The 22,767-nt window shown below is 45.8% G+C and overlaps 2 protein-coding genes across 2 annotated transcripts; both read left to right on the top strand.

Annotated features, from left to right (window-relative positions):
* Window positions 1–9,040: 9,040 nt before the first annotated feature.
* LOC118376633 (lipid droplet-regulating VLDL assembly factor AUP1-like) lies at window positions 9,041–17,542 on the top strand. Its single transcript, XM_035763372.2, has 12 exons — window positions 9,041–9,274; window positions 9,619–9,756; window positions 10,940–11,090; window positions 11,668–11,855; window positions 12,260–12,332; window positions 12,630–12,703; window positions 15,690–15,756; window positions 15,992–16,097; window positions 16,217–16,360; window positions 16,560–16,708; window positions 16,855–16,943; window positions 17,060–17,542. The coding sequence occupies exons 1-12, from the start codon at window positions 9,234–9,236 to the stop codon at window positions 17,148–17,150; spliced, it is 1,311 nt and encodes a 436-aa protein (XP_035619265.1). The 5' UTR covers window positions 9,041–9,233; the 3' UTR covers window positions 17,151–17,542.
* Window positions 17,543–19,172: 1,630 nt separating this feature from the next.
* Window positions 19,173–21,916, top strand: LOC118376625 (tubulin beta-4B chain-like). Its single transcript, XM_035763360.2, has 4 exons — window positions 19,173–19,351; window positions 20,079–20,187; window positions 20,352–20,462; window positions 20,702–21,916. Exons 1-4 carry the CDS (start codon window positions 19,295–19,297, stop codon window positions 21,760–21,762), a joined length of 1,338 nt encoding a protein of 445 aa, XP_035619253.1. The 5' UTR covers window positions 19,173–19,294; the 3' UTR covers window positions 21,763–21,916.
* The last annotated feature ends 851 nt before the right edge of the window (window positions 21,917–22,767 follow it).

Genomic DNA, 22,767 nt, shown 5'->3' with positions numbered 1-22,767 from the left:
AGCACTATGTAATTTGATGTCTTAATAACTTTTTTCTGTACCATAATAAAGCATAGTTCTGTAAACAAAAAAAGAAGGAACTGGAAATGGTGGAAAATGTCACTCTTGCACTTTCTGCTCATGGCAGCAACATTAAAACTTCCGGTTTTCCGATTTTGCCTTCAAAATAAAAGTATTCAGAAAAACACTATGTGTATGATACAAAATCATAATTTTTGCAGCTTTGTATAGTGCATAATGTTCAAATAAAGTTACAAAATTACATTGGGGTCTAAATTTAAGAAAATTACTAATTGATATAAAATAATAATATTACAAGCAAGGTGGAGCACATGGAAAATGGTTGGAGTATAAGTAAATGAATGTAAAGAACATAATTTTCTACAGAATCTATTGATCTAGCACTGGAGTCTATACAGTGCCTTGCAAAAGTATTCATCCCCCTTGGTGTTTTCCTATTTTGTTGCATTGCAACCTGTAATTTAAATGGATATTTATTTGGATTTCATGTAATGGACATACACAAAATATTCCAAATTAGTGAAGTGAAATGAAAAAAATAACTTGTTTCCAAAAAATAAAAAAATCTCAAACTGAAACTGAAAAGTGGTGCATGCATATGTATTCACTCCCTTTGCTATGAAGCCCCTAAATAAGATCTGGTGCAACCAATTACCTTAAGAAGTCACATAATTAGTTAAATAAAGTCCACCTGTGTGCAATCTAAGTGTCACATGAACTCAGTATATATACACAACTGTTCTGAAAGGCCCCAGAGTCTGCAACACCACCAAGCAAGCAAGCGGCACCACCACCACCACCACCACCACCACCACCACCACCACCACCACCACCAGGCAAGCGGCACCACCACTACCACCAAGCAAGCGGCACCACAACCCCCACCACTACCACCAAGCAAGCGGCACCACCACCACTACCACCAAGCAAGCGGCACCACCACCACCACCAAGCAAGCGGCACCACCACCACCAAGCAAGCGGCACCACTACCACCACCAAGCAAGCGGCACCACCACCACCACCACCAAGCAAGCGGCACCACCACCACCACCAAGCAAGCGGCACCACCACCACCACCAAGCAAGCGGCACCACCATCCCCACCACTACCGCCAAGCAAGCGGCACCACCACCACTACCACCAAGCAAGCGGCACCACCACCACCACCAAGCAAGCGGCACCACCACCACCACCAAGCAAGCGGCACCACCACCACCACCAAGCAGCGGCACCACCACCACCACCAAGCAAGCGGCACCACCACCACCACCAAGCAAGCGGCACCACCACCACCACCAAGCAAGCGGCACCACCACCACCACCAAGCAAGCGGCACCACCACCACTACCACCAAGCAAGCGGCACCACCACCACCACCAAGCAAGCGGCACCACCACCACCACCACCAAGCAAGCGGCACCACCACCACCAAGCAAGCGGCACCACCACCACCACCACGACTACCACCAAGCAAGCGGCACCACCACCACCACCACGACTACCACCAAGCTAGCGGCACCACCACCACCACGACTACCACCACCACCACCACTACTACCAGCAAGCAAGCGGCACCACCACCACCACTACTACCAGCAAGCAAGCGGCACCACCACCACTACCACCATGCAAGCGGTGGCACTACCACCACCACCACTACCACCAGGCAAGCGGCACCACCACCACCACCACTACCACCAAGCAAGCGGCACCACCATCCCCACCACTACCGCCAAGCAAGTGGCACCACCACCACCACCACTACCACCAAGCAAGCGGCACCACCATCCCCACCACTACCACCAGGCAAGCGGCACCACCACCACCACCACTACCACCAAGCAAGCGGCACCACCACCACCACCAAGCAAGCGGCACCACCCCCACCACTACCACCAAGCAAGTGGCACCAGCACCACCACCAAGCAAGCGGCACCACCCCCACCACTACCACCAAGCAAGCGGCACCACCACAACTACCACCAAGCAGCGGCACCACCACCCCCACCACTACCACTACCACCAAGCAAGCGGCACCACCACCACCACAACCACCATGCAAGCGGCACCACCACCACCACCACCACCAAGCAAGCGGCACCACCACCACCACCAAACAAGCGGCACCACCACCCCCACCACTACCACCAAGCAAGCGGCACCACCACCACCACCACGACTACCACCAAGCAAGCGGCACCACCACCACCACTACTACCACCAAGCAAGCGGCACCACCACCACTACCACCATGCAAGCGGCGGCACCACCACCACCACCACTACCACCAGGCAAGTGGCACCACCACTACCACCAAGCAAGCGGCACCACCACCACCACCAAGCAAGCGGCACCACCCCCACCACTACCACCAAGCAAGTGGCACCAGCACCACCACCAAGCAAGCGGCACCACCCCCACCACTACCACCAAGCAGGCGGCACCACCACAACTACCGGCTAGCGGCACCACCACCCCCACCACTACCACTACCACCAAGCAAGCGGCACCACCACCACCACCACAACCACCATGCAAGCGGCACCACCACCACCACCACCAAGCAAGCGGCACCACCACCACCACCAAACAAGCGGCACCACTACCCCCACCACTACCACCAACAAGCGGCACCACCACCACCACCACTACCACCAAGCAAGCGGCACCACCACCACCACTACTACCACCAAGCAAGCGGCACCACCACCACACCACCATGCAAGCGGCGGCACCACCACCACCACCACTACCACCAGGCAAGTGGCACCACCACTACCACCAAGCAAGCGGCACCACCACCACTACCACCAAGCAAGCGGCACCACCACCACCACAAGCGGCACCACCACCACCAAACAAGCGGCACCACCACCACCAGCAAGCGGCACCACCACCACCACGACTACCACCAAGCAAGCGGCACCACCACCACCACCACGACTACCACCAAGCTAGCGGCACCACCACCACCACGACTACCACCACCACCACCACTACTACCAGCAAGCAAGCGGCACCACCACCACCACTACTACCAGCCAAGCGGCACCACCACCACTACCACCAGCGGTGGCACTACCACCACCACCACTACCACCAGGCAGCGGCACCACCACCACCACCACTACCACCAAGCAAGCGGCACCACCATCCCCACCACTACCAGTGGCACCACCACCACCACCACTACCACCAAGCAAGCGGCACCACCATCCCCACCACTACCACCAGGCAAGCGGCACCACCACCACCACCACTACCACCAAGCAAGCGGCACCACCACCACCACCAAGCAAGCGGCACCACCCCCACCACTACCACCAAGCAAGTGGCACCAGCACCACCACCAAGCAAGCGGCACCACCCCCACCACTACCACCAAGCAAGCGGCACCACCACAACTACCACCAAGCTAGCGGCACCACCACCCCCACCACTACCACTACCACCAAGCAAGCGGCACCACCACCACCACAACCACCATGCAAGCGGCACCACCACCACCACCACCACCAAGCAAGCGGCACCACCACCACCACCAAACAAGCGGCACCACTACCCCCACCACTACCACCAAGCAAGCGGCACCACCACCACCACCACCACGACTACCACCAAGCAAGCGGCACCACCACCACCACTACTACCACCAAGCAAGCGGCACCACCACCACTACCACCATGCAAGCGGGCACCACCACCACCACCACTACCACCAGGCAAGTGGCACCACCACTACCACCAGGCAAGCGGCACCACCACGCAAGCGGCACCACAACCCCCACCACTACCACCAAGCAAGCGGCACCACCATCCCCACCACTACCACCAAGCAAGCGGTACCACCACCACTACCACCAAGCAAGCGCCACCACCACCACCACCACCACCAAGCAAGCGGCACCACCACACCACCAAGCAAGCGGCACCACCACTACCACCAAGCAAGCGGCACCACCACCACCACCAAGCAAGCGGCACCACCACCACCACCAAGCAAGCGGCACCACCACCACCACCAAGCAAGCGGCACCACCACCACCACCAAGCAAGCGGCACCACCACCACCACAAGCAGTGGCACCACCACCAAGCAAGCGGGCACCACCACCACCAAGCAAGTGGCACCACCACCACCACCAAGCAAGCGGCACCACCCCCACCACTACCACCAAGCAAGCGGCACCACAACCCCCACCACCACCACCACCACCACTACCACCAAGAAAGCGGCACCACCATCCCCACCACCACCACCAAGCAAGTGGCACCACCACCACCACCAAGCAAGCGGCACCACCACCACCACCACCAAGCAAGCGGTACCACCACCACCACCAAGCAAGCAGCACCACCACCACTACTACCACCAAGCAAGCGGCACCACCACCACTACCACCATGCAAGCGGCGGCACCACCACCACCACCACTACCACCAGGCAAGCGGCACCACAACCCCCACCACTACCACCAAGCAAGCGGCACCACCACCACCACCACCACTACCAGCAAGCGGCACCACCATCCCCACCACTACAAGCAAGCGGCACCACCACCACTACCACCCAAGCGGCACCACCACCACCACCAAGCAAGCGGCACCACCCCCACCACTACCACCAAGCAAGCGGCACCACAACCCCACCACCACCACCACTACCACCAAGCAAGCGGCACCACCATCCCCACCACCACCACCAAGCAAGTGGCACCACCACCACCACCAAGCAAGCGGCACCACCACCACCACCACCAAGCAAGCGGTACCACCACCACCACCAAGCAAGCAGCACCACCACCACTACTACCACCAAGCAAGCGGCACCACCACCACTACCACCATGCAAGCGGCGGCACCACCACCACCTCCACTACCACCAGGCAAGCGGCACCACAACCCCCACCACTACCACCAAGCAAGCGGCACCACCACCACCACCACCACTACCAGCAAGCGGCACCACCATCCCCACCACTACCGCCAAGCAAGCGGCACCACCACCACTACCACCAAGCAAGCGGCACCACCACCACCACCAAGCAAGCGGCACCACCACCAAGCAAGCGGCACCACCACCACCACCAAGCAAGCGGCACCACCACCACCACCACGACTACCACCAAGCTAGCGGCACCACCACCCCCACCACTACCACCAAGCAAGCGGCACCACCACCACTACCAGCAAGCAAGCGGCACCACCACCACCAAACAAGCGGCACCACCACCCCCACCACTACCACCATGCAAGCGGCACCACCACCAAGCAAGCGGCACCACCACCACTACCACTACCACCACCACCACAACCACCATGCAAGCGGCACCACCACCACCAAACAAGCGGCACCACCACCCCCACCACTACCACCATGCAAGCGGCACCACCACCAAGCAAGCGGCACCACCACCACCACTACCACCAAGCAAGCGGCACCACCACCACCACCATGCAAGCGGCACCACCACCACCAAACAAGCGGCACCACCACCCCCACCACTACCACCATGCAAGCGGCACCACCACCAAGCAAGCGGCACCACCACCACCACTACCACCAAGCAAGCGGCACCACCACCACCACCACCACGACTACCACCAAGCTAGCGGCACCACCACCACTACCAGCAAGCAAGCGGCACCACCACCACCACAACCACCATGCAAGCGGCACCACCACCACCAAACAAGCGGCACCACCACCACCACTACCACCAAGCAAGCGGCACCACCACCACTACCACCAAGCTAGCGGCACCACCACCACTACCAGCAAGCAAGCGGCACCACCACCACCACCACCACCAAACAAGCGGCACCACCACCACCACCACCACCACCAAACAAGCGGCACCACCACCACCACCACCACGACTACCACCAAGCTAGCGGCACCACCACCACTACCAGCAAGCAAGCGGCACCACCACCAAGCAAGCGGCACCACCACCCCCACCACCACCACCAAGCAAGCGGCACCACCACCACCACGACTACCACCAAGCTAGCGGCACCACCCCCACCACTACCACCAAGCAAGCGGCACCACCACCCCCACCACCACCACCAAGCAAGCGGCACCACCACCACCACGACTACCACCAAGCTAGCGGCACCACCCCCACCACTACCACCAAACAAGCGGCACCACCACCACCACCACCAAGCAAGCGGCACCACCACCACCACGACTGCCACCAAGCAAGCGGCACCACCACCACCACCACTACCACCAAGCAAGCGGCAGCACCACCAGAACCACCATGCAAGCGGCACCACCACCACCACCAAGCAAGCGGCACCATGAAGACCAAGGAGTTCTCCAAACAGGTCAGGGATAAAGTTGTGGAGAAATACAGATCAGGGTTGAGTTATAAAAAAATATCTGAAACTTTAAACATCCCACGGAGCACCATTGAATTCATTATAAAAAAAATTGAAAGAATATGGCACCACAACAAACCTGCCATTATAGGGCCACCCACCTAAACTCACGGACCAGGCAAGGAGGGCATTAGTCAGAGGCAACAAAGAGACCAAAGATAACCCTGAAGGAACTGCAAAGCTCCACAGCTGAGATTGGAGTATATGTCCATAGGACCACTTTAAGACGTACACTCCACAGAGCTGGACTTTACAGGAAGAGTGGCCAGAAAAAAGCCATTGCTTGAAGAAAAAAAAAAAGCAATTGCTTGAAGAAAAAAAAAAGCAATTGCTTGAAGAAAAAAAAAAGCAATTGCTTGAAGAAAAAAATAAGTAAGCACATTTGGTGTCGGCCAAAAGGCATGTGGGTGAGTCCCCAAACATATGGAAGAAGGTACTCTGGTCAGATGAGACTAAAATTGAGCTTTTTGGCCATCAAGCAAAATGCTATGTCTGGTACAAACCCAACATCTCTCATCACCCAAGAACACCATTTTCCATTGGCAGGGACTGGAAAACTGGTGAAAATTGAAGGAATGATGGATGGCGCTCATCAAGCTACAAACAATACCCCACAATAACAAATCTTCACAACGAGTGTATCCAGATCACCCAATTGACTTCAAACACTAGCAACTAGTTGCAATGCATCCGCCGCCATATCTTCAACACTGATGCCTCTTGCCCCTTCGACTCTCTTCAGCGCCTTCACAAATTAGATCTGGGTGTGCAGCCTTGATCCTTGACACCTCGACGTCATTCCCCTTAACGGGGCACTCAAGGAAGTCCGGAGTATGATCCTCACCACAGTTGCAACATTTTTCATTCACAGATTCTTCCAATATCATAATTATCTTGTCTGCAAACATTTGACACGTGATCATATCCTCCAATCAAGTTGTAGAAACATCTCAAGCATGATCAATGGAAACAGGATGTGTCTGAGCTCAATTTCCAGTCTCATAGCAAAGGGTCTGAATACTTATGTAATAAGGTATTTCTATTTTCAATTTTTAATACATTTGCTAAAATGTAAATAAAAATCTGTTTTTGCTTTGGCATTATGGGGTATTGTGTGTAGATTGAGGGGGAAAAAACAGATATTTTTTTTTTTTTAGAATAAGGCTGTAACGTAACAAAATGTGGAAAAAGTCAAGGGGTCTGAATACTTTCCCGAATGCACAATATAGATTCTACAGACCCTAGTGAGTAATCCCAACCCCACTTTTACATTAGCACAAATAATATATTTTCTTCTCTATAAACCAATATTTAATGTATAAAAGTGAACGTTATTGATTTTTGTTTTTGACGCTTAGACTGTATTTTATGTTTTTGAATAATAAAAGTTCAGAATTTGCTATATGAGTAGTGCCTGACCATAGGGTGGCAATACATGCATTCTAAGTGATTTCAATGGGTCGCTCTCCATTCTGATTGTTTTATACTGTTCAATTCAATCCAAAATAATTTACGGTTTTCCTGCACTCATTTGAAATCATTTCCACACTGCCACATAAGGGCTGCACGATATGGGCAAACAATATAGGCCTTATTTTAAACCAAATCTTGCGATTTGATTTAGAACAAAACACTTGGTTGAACTGTTGGAATCATAGAAATAGAATGATTATTCGAATACAGTGTTTGAAGTGAAAACAAATGAAAATGCCAGGGAGGAGTTATGGTGACAGAGTAGACACCAAATTATTATTTTTTTTCTAACCTTTATTTAACTAGGCAAGTCAGTTAAGAATAGTGTAATTATAGAAAGCTATAGTGTAATTATAGAAATAGTGTTATTATAGAAAGCTAGTGGATGTATGTGTGGAAGCAAAGTGAAAACAACCTCTTGGTCATCAACGTTGTTGCGTGTGCTGCATTGACCATGCAGAGATTGAACGCAAGCGTCTCGTGCTCCAGGAACAACAAATACGCTCACTGATTGACAGGGGGCGGGGCAAGGTCTGTGTGGAACGCGTCATGGAGAAAGAGAGCGGAGAGAAATTACCCAAGTAAACAAAAAAAAATGCACGTTACACACGGCGTATTACATTTAACAAACCGATCATTCAAATACCGTTATAGAACGTAAAGTTAAAAAAAAATACAAAAAACAGTCAATGCATCAATACTATATCGTAAATATATATCGTAAAATACTGTATATTGGTATATCGTAAAATAAAGTATACTGCCCAGTCCTAATTGTGGGCAATGTAATGGGTGGTTTATTCAGAGCCCCATTTCAGAGCCCCATGAAATGACACCATATAGATTATAGAGCCCCTATTGAGTATTCCCTACCCAACTTTTACTGCGGAACCAATAATAGTTTTTGCTCTATAAATCAATGTGTATACCATCTACAATGATTCACATTGGGGGCATTTATGTTTTAAAACACAAATGTAATGCAAATATAATTTAAATATGAACAAATATGAATAATTGTTCATGTTTAGACAAGTATTTTTACATGATGAATAAATCCAGGTTTTTGACACTTTTCTACTATTACATGGGGACTTTTATTTGGAAATGTTCCGAAATTCCGTAACCCGGAAGTACATTTTTTTGCTGCTGACGAGACGCTGATCTCTTTCTAGCGTTGAACATGGCGCCTGAGGTAGACTAGCTGGAAACGTTAGCCAGCATCAACATGAGCAAATAAATGGTTACCAGTTTGACCTTTTATCGTTTCGAATTAAATGGTTGATTAGTTAGTATGCAGGAAAGTGACGCGTGTAATTAACTTTCTCAACCTACAGATTAGGTGAAATAATGGAAACTCGAGGAATAGAACAGATGTTTGACTTCCAGCGGTAAGAACAAGAAGTGTTGTTGTCAAGACAAGCTAGCTAGCAGCTAAATGAGTATCAGTCCACCGATACCCATGGCAGAGATTTCCAATAGTCTTGCTCATAATCGGCTCTGGCTATTAGCTAGCTAAGTCACCGTCTTCTTGGCGTTCATTTAACTTGTTAGTTACTGTAAGCAAATTAGCCTACAAGATATTAATACTATTATCCATTAACGGCTAGCTAGCAAGTAGTTTGGTCGGTAACAGTTACATTAGTTTCCTAGTTAGAAGCATATAATCTGTCCCCTTGGACTCAGAATATTCTTCCTGTCAAGGATAACACTGAGCTGTGTCTGTCTCAAACAGGTTGCCCAACGATGGACTGGTCCTTTTGCTGGTATTACTTTACTCTCCAGTTGGCCTTTGTTTGATGTTACTACGACTCTTCGTAGGTGCACATGTGTTTTTGGTGAGCTGTGCACTCCCAGACAGTCTTGCTAGAAGGTAAGGGTAGTTTTGCAACTGGTTATCTTACTAAATGTTAGGTTCACTCAGCATAATGACATCATCATACACAGTGGGGTGACTTCCTGCTTAAAATAAAAACAAATCTGTCAGCACTGCCACAGTGGTGAAGGGGCATAAAGATGTCGGAATTCAGATATGTCATTGTTAAACCGCTATCCATAGTACTTAAACTATCGGCGGTATTCTGTCTTCTCCCTACAGTTCTGAGCGATTAGTTTCGGTCATCTGAACTACAATCCCGACGCTGTGTTTAGACACGTCAATAATCAAGGCTTTCAAAACATATGGCCCTTGTCTCCTGTCTTGTTTTTTTGTAAAGAAGTGATGTAGCATGTATATATGGCCGTGTGGGAACATTAACCGAATAAAACGTGTGTAGTAATTGAACCTTTTGTTTTTAGAAAAGTATTTCTCGCTGATATGAAATATGTGTTCCTTATCTTTCAAAACACTGCCATCAGCGATGCGTGTTAATGTTTAAAACAAGCGTCAGGGCTTTTTAAAAAACTCCCCCAGTCAGGAGATACTAACATCAATAGGTGCTAAAGCAGTTAGCGTCTATAAATGGGGCACACTGTCCACTGAGGATTTAAACAATGGCTTTTTAAATGTTTTTTTAAACATGGTTCTATGCACCAATAAATCAGCACAATATACACAATAATATATTCAAATTGCTGTTAACCTGGAGCTAGAATTGGGTTCATGTATACTTTGGTAATGACGACACAAAAAAAGAGTAAAGGAAAGAAATGAACAGTATAACAAACTTAGACAACGCGTCATTTATGGTAAGTAAATGGGGTCTAAAAAAACATGAGCGGGCGCACACCAAGAATAATAGTTTGTGTGGATGTGCTTACTAACGGCGAATAAACTATCAAAATAAAGTCCCAATACCCATTAAATTGCTGGGAGATTATACATGGACTTTCTTTATTTTGATGGTTTAAAGTACATGGGGGCCACCATCTTTATGCACCTCTGCTATTGGCTTCTCCCAATATGGGTATGCCTCAACCAAAGAAGGGTGCACATTTGAAGGAACCAATTGTGGGAAGTCTTGGTAAATTTGCTGTTTGTTTAGTATCTCTCCATTTTAAAACATATCCTGTTTTGTGTTCACTGGATCAAACTCAAATAATTTTTCCTGTTCCAGATTCATTGTGAGAATAATGTTCTCAGTCCTTGGTATGCACGTCAGACAGAACAGCCCACGTTCAAGAGACAAAAGCACAAAACTGTACATCTGCAATCACGTGACCCAGTTTGACCACAACATTGTTAATCTTCTGACTTCCTGCAATACTGTGAGTGTTTTGTTGAAGTGTTGCACTTTGAGCTCCTTGAGTTCTTCTCAATGATTTTGTATATACAATAGATGACTGATAGGGGGCACTGTTTTGAAGCCACCGTGCCTCCATCTTGGCACTCCCCCACCGTTGTAAAAAATATTCTGGAAGCTATAGAAATACATTTAATGTCTACATTAGTTTTTGCCACATTTGTTATATTACAGACACCTTCATGCATACTTTGACATTATATTATATGAGCTAAACATAAAGAAATATATAAATACATACTTTTTTTTACATATGACTAATGTGATTTTGTCCTTGAAACATTTAATTGAAATACTGTAGAGTTCCATTAATTCCTATAGAGGTCCTACTGGGGAGTGCCAATATGGCAGACTGGTGGCGTCACAGCCACTCAATGGCCAATACATGGTATCAGCAATCCAGGGTTTGTAAACATCATTGGTTGTTCTTGCCCAGCTGAACAAAAAGATATATTTTTTTAAATGCACCTGCGTTAACTCAACCATACACCATCAGCCAGTGTTTGTTATTCATTTTTACCGTGACCTGTTCCTCTGCTCAGCCTATGCTGGAGGACTCTGCAGGCTTTGTGTGTTGGGCCCGAGGCTTCATGGAACTGGGTGCCATATCGGGCCAGGATGAGATGGAGGAGTCCCTCAGGAGATACTGCTCCTCTCCAAAAACTCTGCCCCTACTCCTATTCCCCGAGGAGGACACCACCAATGGGCGTGCTGGCCTGCTGAAGTTCAGGTGAGCCACAATTGTCCCTGTCATCAAGCCGATTGAGTTCTCACTATCTCTCTCTTTGGTTTTGAAGTGTTCTTTCATCAAACTTAGTGTCCCTGCCCCACAGTACTGGTTTAAGCATAATGTGCAGATCAGTACTATCCATGGGATTTATCTTGTGTATAAAACAACATTTTTTTTGTAATTGATTATATCTGCCGTCTTTGTATATACAAAACGTTTTTCTATTTTTCCCTAATCACCAGTAGAACACTTAATTTAACTGGAAATAGTGATTTATTAACGGGTCTTTTAGAGGAGAATCTGCCCTGAGCAGAATGCCAACACTGCTGTAAGGTGGCTCTGTACTGCCCCTGTATTACCGATTCTAAAAATTACTGAGCTAACCTGTGTTTTATCTCCCTCAGCTCCTGGCCTTTCTCCCTGACTGATTCCATTCAGCCTGTGGCCTTACAAGTGAAGAGGCCATTTGTAGCTCTGGTAATACCATCAACACTAAACTGCCTCTGTCATTAGTTTAAAAGCAGTACTCGTGACATATTTAACCATCTACATTTGATGAGTGTTTGTGTAAAAAGTTGGGCTTTCAAAAGTTGAAGGTTTCCTCCAACAGTCCATAGAAGGCCAGTACTTTCTTGTAAAATTGGTTTTCACACCAGTGATAGACCTAAAGATTTTGTGTTGATTTTTCACTCTGCCTTTACATAATTCTGTCAGACAAATGCAGAGGATTTCCTGAAATGAAAGTACTAATGCAGTTTGTTCCTCTTTCTCAAGAGCACGCCAGACTCCTTTTGGCTGACAGAACTGTTGTGGACCTTTTTCGTCCCATGTACAGTGTACCATGTAAGGTACTAAATAATTACTGTCTCTCACTACTTGTCTTTGTCGGGGCTCTGGTTGGACCTTGTAAAGGTATCACTTTGATAATTGACACATTTTATGCATGTCCTTAAAATCCAGTCCATTACTCACTGGAAAATTCTGCTAGAATTAACAATGGTTTTTGTAATGGTCTTGCCGTTTCAGAGTTAACATTTTGTCAGGATCAGCAGTATATTTTGTGTTGTAGTATAACTTTTCATTCAGCTTGATTAGAGGCCAAAGCAAGCTTTTATCACAGGGAAAGTTTAATATCCCTTTTATACTAAATATTTTTCTGCCAAATTTACCACACTGCCAACTTTTTTTTTGCCGTTTCCTTATATCTGAAAGGTATTGCTGGTATCAAAGCCGAACCTTTTTTATTTTCGCCTAGCGGCCTAGTAATCATTTCGGTAAAGTTCTGCCTACAGCTTAGTATGAATCGTAGCCGTAAACCTGAGGGGGCATTGGCATGCGCTTCGTTCTTAAACTCTTCATTAATGTTAGGCAGCGCCAGTTAACCATCCTCCTGCTAGTTCTAAAATGTTCATAGCCCACCACGAAGCATGCACTGTTTTCTTAACCACAGCTGGGGGAATAAATATAATTGATTTTATGAAGATATTAGAATCAAGTAGGCTAATGCAATTGACGGCATGTATCTAATTTTATGTTGTGTAGTTTTAACAAGTGCATTATTTTGCTGTTTAGTCGCTTCGTATCCTAGGCCTACTCCCGAACCAAAAGCCTGTTACTTCACTGACTTGTCTCAATCAATGTGATTTTGTTTCACTGAATCTCTGTCTGTATAGGTTCATTGGTTTCTGGCTGGTTTTCTGAGGTGGTACAGCTCGTCTATTTCATTTGTTCTTCTATCACTGATCAGAAACATGTTGCATGCAATAATGTAGCCTAAATGAAGTGTAGGCCTATTATTTTGCTTGATCGCGGATAGACCACTCCAAAAGCCTGCGGAGGTTGTGAAATATAAACACGAGACTCTTTTGAAAATAGGATTGCTATTATTTTCTATGGGTATCATGATGAAGCTATTCTCAATGTAAGACCTTTACACCTGCTTGCTAACAAAGTTGAGTGAGGATAGGAAAGAGATGAAGCATGGATAAAATAATATACATTATTTTATGACAGCGATTCTACACATTCCCTTGACACAAGTTGTGTGGGAAAAAATATTATTTGAATTTTATTCTGTTATATTCCTTATATTCTCACTACAAATATACACTGAGTGTACAAAACATTCAGAACACCTAAATTTGTCGGGGCATGGATTCTAATGGGTGTTGAAAGTGTTCCACAGGGATGCTGGCCCATGTTGACTCCAATGCTTCCTACAGTTGGCTGTATGTCCTTTGGGTGGTGGACCATTCTTGATGCACACTGGAAATTCTTGAGTGTGGAAAAACCCAGCAGTGTTCCAGTTCTTGACACAAACCAGTGCGCCTGGCACCACATACCCCATTCAAAGTCACTTATATCTTTTGCCATGCCCATTCACCCTCTGAATTGCGAAGACACAATCAATGTCTCAAGGTGGGGGAAAAATACTTTAACCTGTCTCCTCTTCATCTACATCGATTTGAAATGGATTTAACCAGTGACAACAATAAGGGATCATAGCTTTCACCTAGATGGTCGATGTCATAGAAAGAACAGGTGTTTATAATGTTTTGTACACTCAGTGTTTGTATGATTGGAGTAGGTGTGTCTTGTCTGTTTATTGAACAAAATAATGAACTATTGATTTCATTCATTTTGACGTAATATACTTTTAGTGTATGTGGACACCCCTTCAAATGAGTGTATTCGGCTATTTATAAAATCAAGCACACAGTCATGCAATCTCCATAGACAAACATTGTAAGTAGAATGGCCTTACCAAAGAGCTCAGTGACTTTCAACGTGGCACCGTCATAGGATGCCACCTTTTCAACTATAAGTGCTGTTATTGTGAAGTGGAAATGTCTAGGAGCAACATCGGCTCAGCAGCGAAGTGGTAGGCCACACAAGTTCACAGAACAGGACTGCGGAGTGTTGAAGCACGTAGCATGTACAAAAATACAATAACATTCACTACCGTGTTCCAAACTGCCTCTGGATGTAACGTCAGCACAAGAACTGTTCATTGGGAGCTTCATGAAATGGGTTTCCATGGTTCAGGCCAGGTCCCTTAGTTCCAGTGAAGGAAAATCTTAGCATACAATGACATTCTAGACGATTCTGCGCATCCAACTTTGTGGCAACAGTTTGGGGAAGGACCTTTCCTGTTTCAGCATGACAATGCCCCCATTCACAAAGCGAGGTCCAGCATGACAATGCCCCTGTTCACAAAGTGAGGTCCATACAGAAATGGCTTGTCGGGATCTGTGTGAAAGAACTTGACTGGCCTGCACAGAGCCCTGACTTCAACCCTATCAAACACCTTTGGGATGAATTGGAACGCCGACTGCAAGCCAGGCCTAATCGCCCTACATCAGTGCCCAAACCTCACTAATGCTAGTCCCCGCAGCAATGTTCCAACATCTTGTGGAAAGCCTTCCCAGAAGAGTGGAGGTTCTTGTAGCAGCAAAGGGGGGACCAATTTCATATTATTGCCCGTGATTTTGGAACGAGATGTTCGACGTCCACATACTTTTGTTCATGTAGTGTAATTAAACTCAGTATGCCATTATTTTGAAAATACATTTTATTTATCTTATCTATCTTATGACCTGCCTAAACATGTATTTTTTTTATGGTGTATATTCATACAACTACAACCACTCGTCACTGGCATGCGCACGGGAGGTATAAAAGGCGTATGCAGGAAAGAATGTCGTAAAAATGGGTTATGTAAACATTGACTTAAAAAAAAAAAATTACATGCCGTAAAACAGTTGTGAAAGCAGAATAAGTTCACTATTAATGCTCACAAGGCTTGTAGAGACCCTGTTTTGTTTGTTTTCACAGATGGCTCCCCCCTGTATCTAGACAAGATGAAGAGTCCCTTCAAGAGTTTGCCAACAAAGTCCAAGAGGTATAAAACCTTTTGTCATTCTCATTTTTGCACCCTTATTCTGCACTGCATTATATTCAGTACCGCCCACATTTTATATCAAACAAACAAAGCAAGTATGTATCTTATCAAAGGGTTTGTTGTATATTGCAAGTTATTATCACATTGGGAGCCGAAAATTCACAATGATATGGAACACTAAAGAGAATAATTATTATATTGTCCTCTGATTGGTCTTTGTGTTGTCCATTTTCAGCTTCTAGCCACTGAGCTCAGCGTGGTCTCTACACAGATTACCAAAGCAGACAAAGCGGAGCACATCAAGAGGAAAAGGCACATTGCACCGCGCACCACAACCTCAAGTAAGTAAACGAGAGCCCTGGAGAAAACTTCCCTGACAATTCCCTTCCTACAGCATGGCCTTGGTGCTTGTTATGCTTACTTGGAGGGTGATGGTGTGTATTTGCTGCTGTCTGTCCAGATGTGAGTGCCAGACCACGTCCAGTTCCCCTGGGCTTCATGATCCGCAGCTCTGGGGTGGAGGAGCTCAGGATCAGCAGGATGGCTCAGCAGGTGAAGGAGGTTCTGCCTGACATCCCCCTTGGCATCATCACCAGAGACCTGGGTATGCCACCTTTTTATTTCCACTTTGCATTTCCAGTTCAGTGACTGGGAATTTGGAATGGTGATGAGCAATGCACTGACTCGAGTCCTGTATTTGCATGTGAATTTGATTCAAATGGAGTTTGTATTAGGATCAATGGGAGAAAAAGGCACAGAAGTTTGCAGCTTTCCCCAAATCTTTCCCTTTACCCTTTTTACAGTGCAAACCAACTGTGTGGACACCACTATCACTAATCTGCTTGAGAGCACTGAGGTGTTCCCAGTGGAGGCCACAGGCGGTGCCACGTCTGCACCAGGCCCAGCATGGCGGCCCCTCTCTTCTTCAGCTGCACCTGCTCCCACCATTAAGGTTTGCCAATGATCTAAATGATGTCTTACGTACACTGGTAGTCTATATTACCTTGCTCGCAAAGTAATTAATGTACCATCTTACTACGCTATTCTATTTCTCAGGAGTTTGCTATATAGTCTGATTTTTATCATTTTGACCCATAGCCTGCTGCCAAATCTTTTGGGAAATCACCGGTAGACAGACACATGTCCCTACAAGAGAGGAAAGAGGCCTTGTATGAGTTTGCAAGAAGGTGAGATCAAAGCTGCAATTCAATCTGATTAATTTATCATTTCACCTACATTTTACACTCAGTCATTGTTGTCCACCTTTCAACTCTGTTAGTTGTTTCCATCCTCCTTTCTCTAGACGCTACATCGAAAAGCATGAGCTGGAGCAGGACGAAACCTCCGAACAAGATCTGATTGCTGGGAAACGTGTTAGGAATGACAGTTGTTAAAATCCAAAAAATTGTACAGACAATAAGTGTACTGGAGTGTATGCAGAGCAGAGTGGAGTTTTTGTTGACCCACACGTACAGGAAGAAGACCTGAAGATTTCAATGGATTTATTTGTATTTTTTCATTATTATTTTTTGCATGGCAATCATGCATGTCTTTTTAATTGTTTGTCCTGGTAAAAATATTATTTTGATAACAATTTCTATTAAGACCCAGTGATGTGAAACATCTCATTATTTTTATAATGGCAGAGGTGGTGGTAAAAACAAAATCTTTCTTGCTCTGCTTTCAGAGAATACTCCTCAGGTCTTAGGTTCATTATGATTTGTGAGTACGTGTTTCTGCAGTACACATTTTTAACGTCAATAAAATCAGTCATTTATAAATGCAAGAGATTGTCTTGAATAGCATCACAATTCCAGTGTTTATCTTTGATTGACCCTGGCTGGAATCAATGAGTGCAAAGCACCATGAGGTCATAAAATCAGTGTGTGTTATACTTTTGAACTCTACTTCAGAGTAAATACATTTGTGTATAAACATTTGCAATTATCAAGTAAAGTAACCCAACTATAAAAGCGTAAACTAGAGCATATAGCTTTTGAGGGAGGTCATTCAACGTGATTCCTGTTGTTGGCTGTAGATAAGACAGGCTGGTCATCCCTGTGATTAGCTATAGAACCTCTTAACATTAAACAAATGTTTAATAGTTAGACGAAACAAGAATAGCACACCATTGTGAATGGGGTGTTACGCTTGTGTAGGCGTGGCATATGAGTTTTCTTCTGTCTCTGCCTGAGGCCCGGGCTCTTTGTGGCACAGCGGGTATATCACGCTCCTCTGCACCCCAGGATCATAGGGCCGAGCCCCCCCCCTTCAGCTGTTCTCCCTCTTTCCTACACTTGTTTGAGAAGTAGGTGACCACAGACCCGGTACATCACCTATAGTTATCTGCCCCACTATGGGCACTGGTGGCAGTATCGTGTACACAGGGTGAAATTACCAGTGACCTCAATATATTATCACAATACTTGGGCCCATAAGATATGTGTTGCGATTCAATACTGTGATTTGATTTCAATTTGATGTTCCAAACTTATTGCTCACCATATGTCTGCTACAGAGACAAGAGAGCCATGAGAAAACAAGTTTTGATCAGTCATGAAATAAAAATGCTGAAAACAATTTGGCTCCTATTTAAGAAGATGGGGAACTAGCTATGAAGGAAAAATACTGTTTTGGTGCAGGTATAGCCAACTAGCACAAAAATAATCTTGCAATATTGTCAAAACAATATATTTCTTCAAAAATAATATCTCTATGTAACTAGATTTTTTAAACAAATGTTATTACCACCAATATGTATATCTCATAGTCAGGAGAGCGAAGGGAAGATTGGGTGATACAAAAAATGTTATTCGAGTAGGCCTATCTGAAATCTGAGATTTCATCCTGACAATGGTTAGTTGAATGTTGCAGTTTTTTTTTTTTTTTTAAATATGTGGAAACTTAAAGGTAAACTATATATTTTGTCTGTAACTCATATAATTCAGATAGTGGATTACTGTCTTGAAGATGGCATTTAATCACTTCAGCAAGAGCCTCAACATTTCAAATATCTAGTCTGTCGCTGGTTTGTTGCCTCCAAGAAAATAGACCAAGTCAAAGGTAAAAATAATATAAATATGATTATTCATTTCTCCCTAATTAGTGCAAGTGATGGAGCGCTGTTTCATGATGCAAACATTATGATTGAAGGCATTGAATGCTGCAAAATTGAACAAATTCACGGCATGTACTGATAACGCGAGTATGATGCACAATCTGAATGTAGGACGAGGCTAATGAAGCCAGAATTTAATTCTTGCTTCATTTCATACGGTCCTATAATATTCGGCCTATTACAACACGTGATGTCGCACTTCCAATCAGAAATCCACCAATCACGTCGCTTACAACGCGGGCACTGCGACCAAACGGACCAATATAATTGCTGTAAATTGAAACGGTTTTAGAGAATGACCAAACAAAAATACCCTGTACGCACCACCGAGGTATATAAAAATACACATATGAGCGCAAAAGTTTGAAGATTGTAGCCATTCGAAGAAGGAAGTTAGATTAATTTTACTCCATTAACAAAATGAGAGAGATTGTTCATTTACAAGCAGGGCAGTGCGGTAATCAAATTGGCGCAAAGGTTTGTACACGTTTAGGCTTTTAAAGCCATATATATATATATTTTTTAATTGTGTAGAATTATTATTGGTAAAAATAACAAATCTACGGCTAAGAGGCCTCGATATTGATCTTTCAAAGTGTGCGTGAAAACACGTAACCCCTTTGTTCTCAGATGATCAATAATTGTTTGGCGGAAAGTATCATCCTCTCGATTATAAGTTGTTTGCCTTCCTGTTCCAACAAGTTTAATGTTTTCAATGATTTTAAATTGTATGTACTTGTTTTATTTGGGGAACCATTCAAATGATCGAGGTAATATAATTCAAGGGTGTTGACTGCCCCGCGTTGGACGAGCTCGCAGTTATGTCTGGTTCAGGTCATGGAGTGCGCCAAACCGGTCAGCGCGCGCTCTTTGCGATTACATTATAGCCTTGCTGTTTTTAGTTTGGTTTATTTTTACTTATCGATGTACTAATACATAGAGCATAATTTCCATGTTTTATTTGTACATTTATCAAAGGACAACGCAGAAAAAAAAATATATAAAATGGGTGCCAACTTTTGAAACTCCATTTTGTTTTTGACACTTGACGCATGGAAGCCAGAAAGCAGAACTCTTTTTTTTTTGGGGGGGGTGAAATTGTTCAAAATGGCTTGTTTGCATCCATTTTGTATTTAATTCAACTGCAAAATGTTAACAGTGAATTAACTCTGGATTGGCATTAATTGACGTCTCCCTATGCTAGTTCTGGGAGGTGATTAGTGATGAGCATGGCATTGACCCCACTGGAAGTTACAATGGGGACAGTGATCTTCAGCTGGAAAGAATTAATGTGTACTACAATGAAGCTTCAGGTGAGTTAAGTGGTGTGATGTCTTGACCCACAATGGTCTGGTAAAGCTGGCAATTGTCCAATTCGGATTAAATGAAACAAAATCAAAAATGGATCTCCTAGTTACCATTGTTAGCCAGGCGCGATTGTTTTGAATTTCTTTAAGTGTCATTTTTGACTTTTCAGGTGGAAAGTATGTGCCACGCGCAGTACTTGTGGACTTGGAGCCTGGGACCATGGACTCTGTGAGGTCCGGACCATTCGGTCAAATCTTCAGGCCTGACAACTTTGTCTTTGGTAAGAAACTTGAGTGGTCTATGGACCCGGATTAGTTGCATGTAACTACAATAAACCTTCATTACTTGACTACAGGCACCACAGGTAAACGTTTGGCATTAGTTACTCAAAAGAAAGGGTTGCCATGTCACGTAATTAGCTTTGTGATCTCCTGCTTTAGTGTTTGTGTAATCCATCACTAGGGCCCAGTTTCATCTCAAGGTTTCTTTACTTTGGCATTATACTTCTGTCCATTACAGGTCAGAGTGGCGCAGGTAACAACTGGGCCAAGGGCCACTACACCGAGGGTGCAGAGCTGGTTGACTCTGTCTTGGATGTGGTGAGGAAAGAGGCTGAGAGCTGTGACTGCCTGCAGGGCTTCCAGCTCACCCACTCCCTGGGAGGTGGAACCGGCTCTGGCATGGGCACCCTGCTCATCAGCAAGATCCGTGAAGAGTACCCCGACCGCATCATGAACACTTTCAGCGTGGTGCCCTCCCCTAAAGTGTCAGACACTGTGGTCGAGCCCTACAATGCCACCCTCTCAGTCCACCAGCTGGTAGAGAACACAGACGAGACCTACTGTATCGACAACGAGGCGCTCTACGACATCTGCTTCCGTACCCTCAAACTCACCACACCCACCTACGGAGACCTCAACCACCTGGTGTCTGCGACCATGAGTGGGGTCACCACCTGTCTCCGCTTCCCCGGCCAGCTCAACGCTGACCTGCGCAAACTGGCTGTCAACATGGTGCCCTTCCCCCGTCTCCACTTCTTCATGCCTGGCTTTGCCCCCCTCACCAGCAGGGGAAGCCAGCAGTACAGAGCCCTGACTGTTCCAGAGCTTACTCAGCAGATGTTTGACTCGAAGAACATGATGGCTGCCTGCGACCCTCGTCACGGCCGTTACCTCACCGTGGCTGCAGTCTTCCGCGGGCGCATGTCCATGAAAGAGGTGGACGAGCAAATGCTGAACGTACAGAACAAGAACAGCAGCTACTTCGTTGAATGGATCCCCAACAACGTCAAGACTGCAGTCTGTGACATTCCTCCCCGTGGCCTCAAGATGGCTGCCACCTTCATTGGAAACAGTACTGCCATCCAGGAGCTGTTCAAGCGCATCTCTGAGCAGTTCACAGCTATGTTCCGCCGCAAGGCTTTCCTCCATTGGTACACAGGAGAAGGCATGGATGAGATGGAGTTCACTGAGGCAGAGAGCAACATGAACGACCTGGTGTCTGAGTATCAGCAGTACCAAGACGCCACTGCAGAGGAGGAGGGCGAGTTTGAAGAGGAGGGTGAAGAGGAGTTGGCTTAAATGGTCTGTTTTCTTTCCTTGTGAAACATCTGCCTTGTGTTTGTTTTTCCACTTCATGTTTCCTTATCTGACAACCTTCAGCTGTACTTTTTTTTTTTTTTTTTTGTGTGTAAATTTTGTTTTGTTTACTTCAAATAAAAGAAACCTGGTTAAACACTTGTTTGTCATTTAATACGATCATGGGTAATGTACAGTAAGTGAAGCTAATAGTACTTTCTTACAGCGAAGCCTAGTGGTTAGAGTGTTGGACTAGTAACCGGAAGGTTGCGAGTTCAAACCCCCGAGCTGACAAGGTACAAATCTGTTCTGCCCCTGAACAGGCAGTTAACCCACTGTTCCCAGGCCGTCATTGAAAATAAGAATATGTTCTTAACTGACTTTCCTGGTTAAATAAAGGTAAAATAAAAATAAATGTGTACTATAATGTTACAGTAATTTGAGGGAGGTAATGGTTAAATTTGTTTCCTATGCAGTTAAGCTATACTGAACAAATATACATGCAACTATTTTGAGTTACAGTTCATATAAGGAAGTCACTTGAAATAAATTAATTAGGCCCTGATCTATGGATTTCACATAGCTGGAAATGCAGATATGCATCTGTCACACATACCCAAAAAAGGGGTGTTGGCCAGTGTCTGGTGTGACCACCATTTGCTGCATGCAACGCGACGCATTGAGTTGATCAGGCTGTTCCTTGTGGAATGTTGTCCCACTCAACTTCAATGGCTTTGCGAAGTTGAAGGATATTGATGGGAACTGGAACATGGTTGAACATGTCTATCCTGAACATGCTTAATGGGTGACATGTCTAAGTATGCAGGCCATGGAAAAACTGGGGCATTTGTAGCATCCAAGGAATAGTGAACAGATCTTTGACATGGAGCTGTGTGTTATTGCGCTGAAACATACGGTGGCTGCTATATGGCACAACAATAGGCCTCAGTATCTGCATTCAAATTGCTATCGCTAAAATGCGATTGTGTTGTCTAGCTTATGCCTACC

Source organism: Oncorhynchus keta, chromosome 4 (assembly GCF_023373465.1).
Source record: "Oncorhynchus keta strain PuntledgeMale-10-30-2019 chromosome 4, Oket_V2, whole genome shotgun sequence".
Classification (NCBI taxonomy): domain Eukaryota; kingdom Metazoa; phylum Chordata; class Actinopteri; order Salmoniformes; family Salmonidae; genus Oncorhynchus; species Oncorhynchus keta.
The sequence above is the reverse complement of the archived record's forward strand: the minus strand, read 5'-3'. Positions and strand labels throughout refer to the sequence as shown.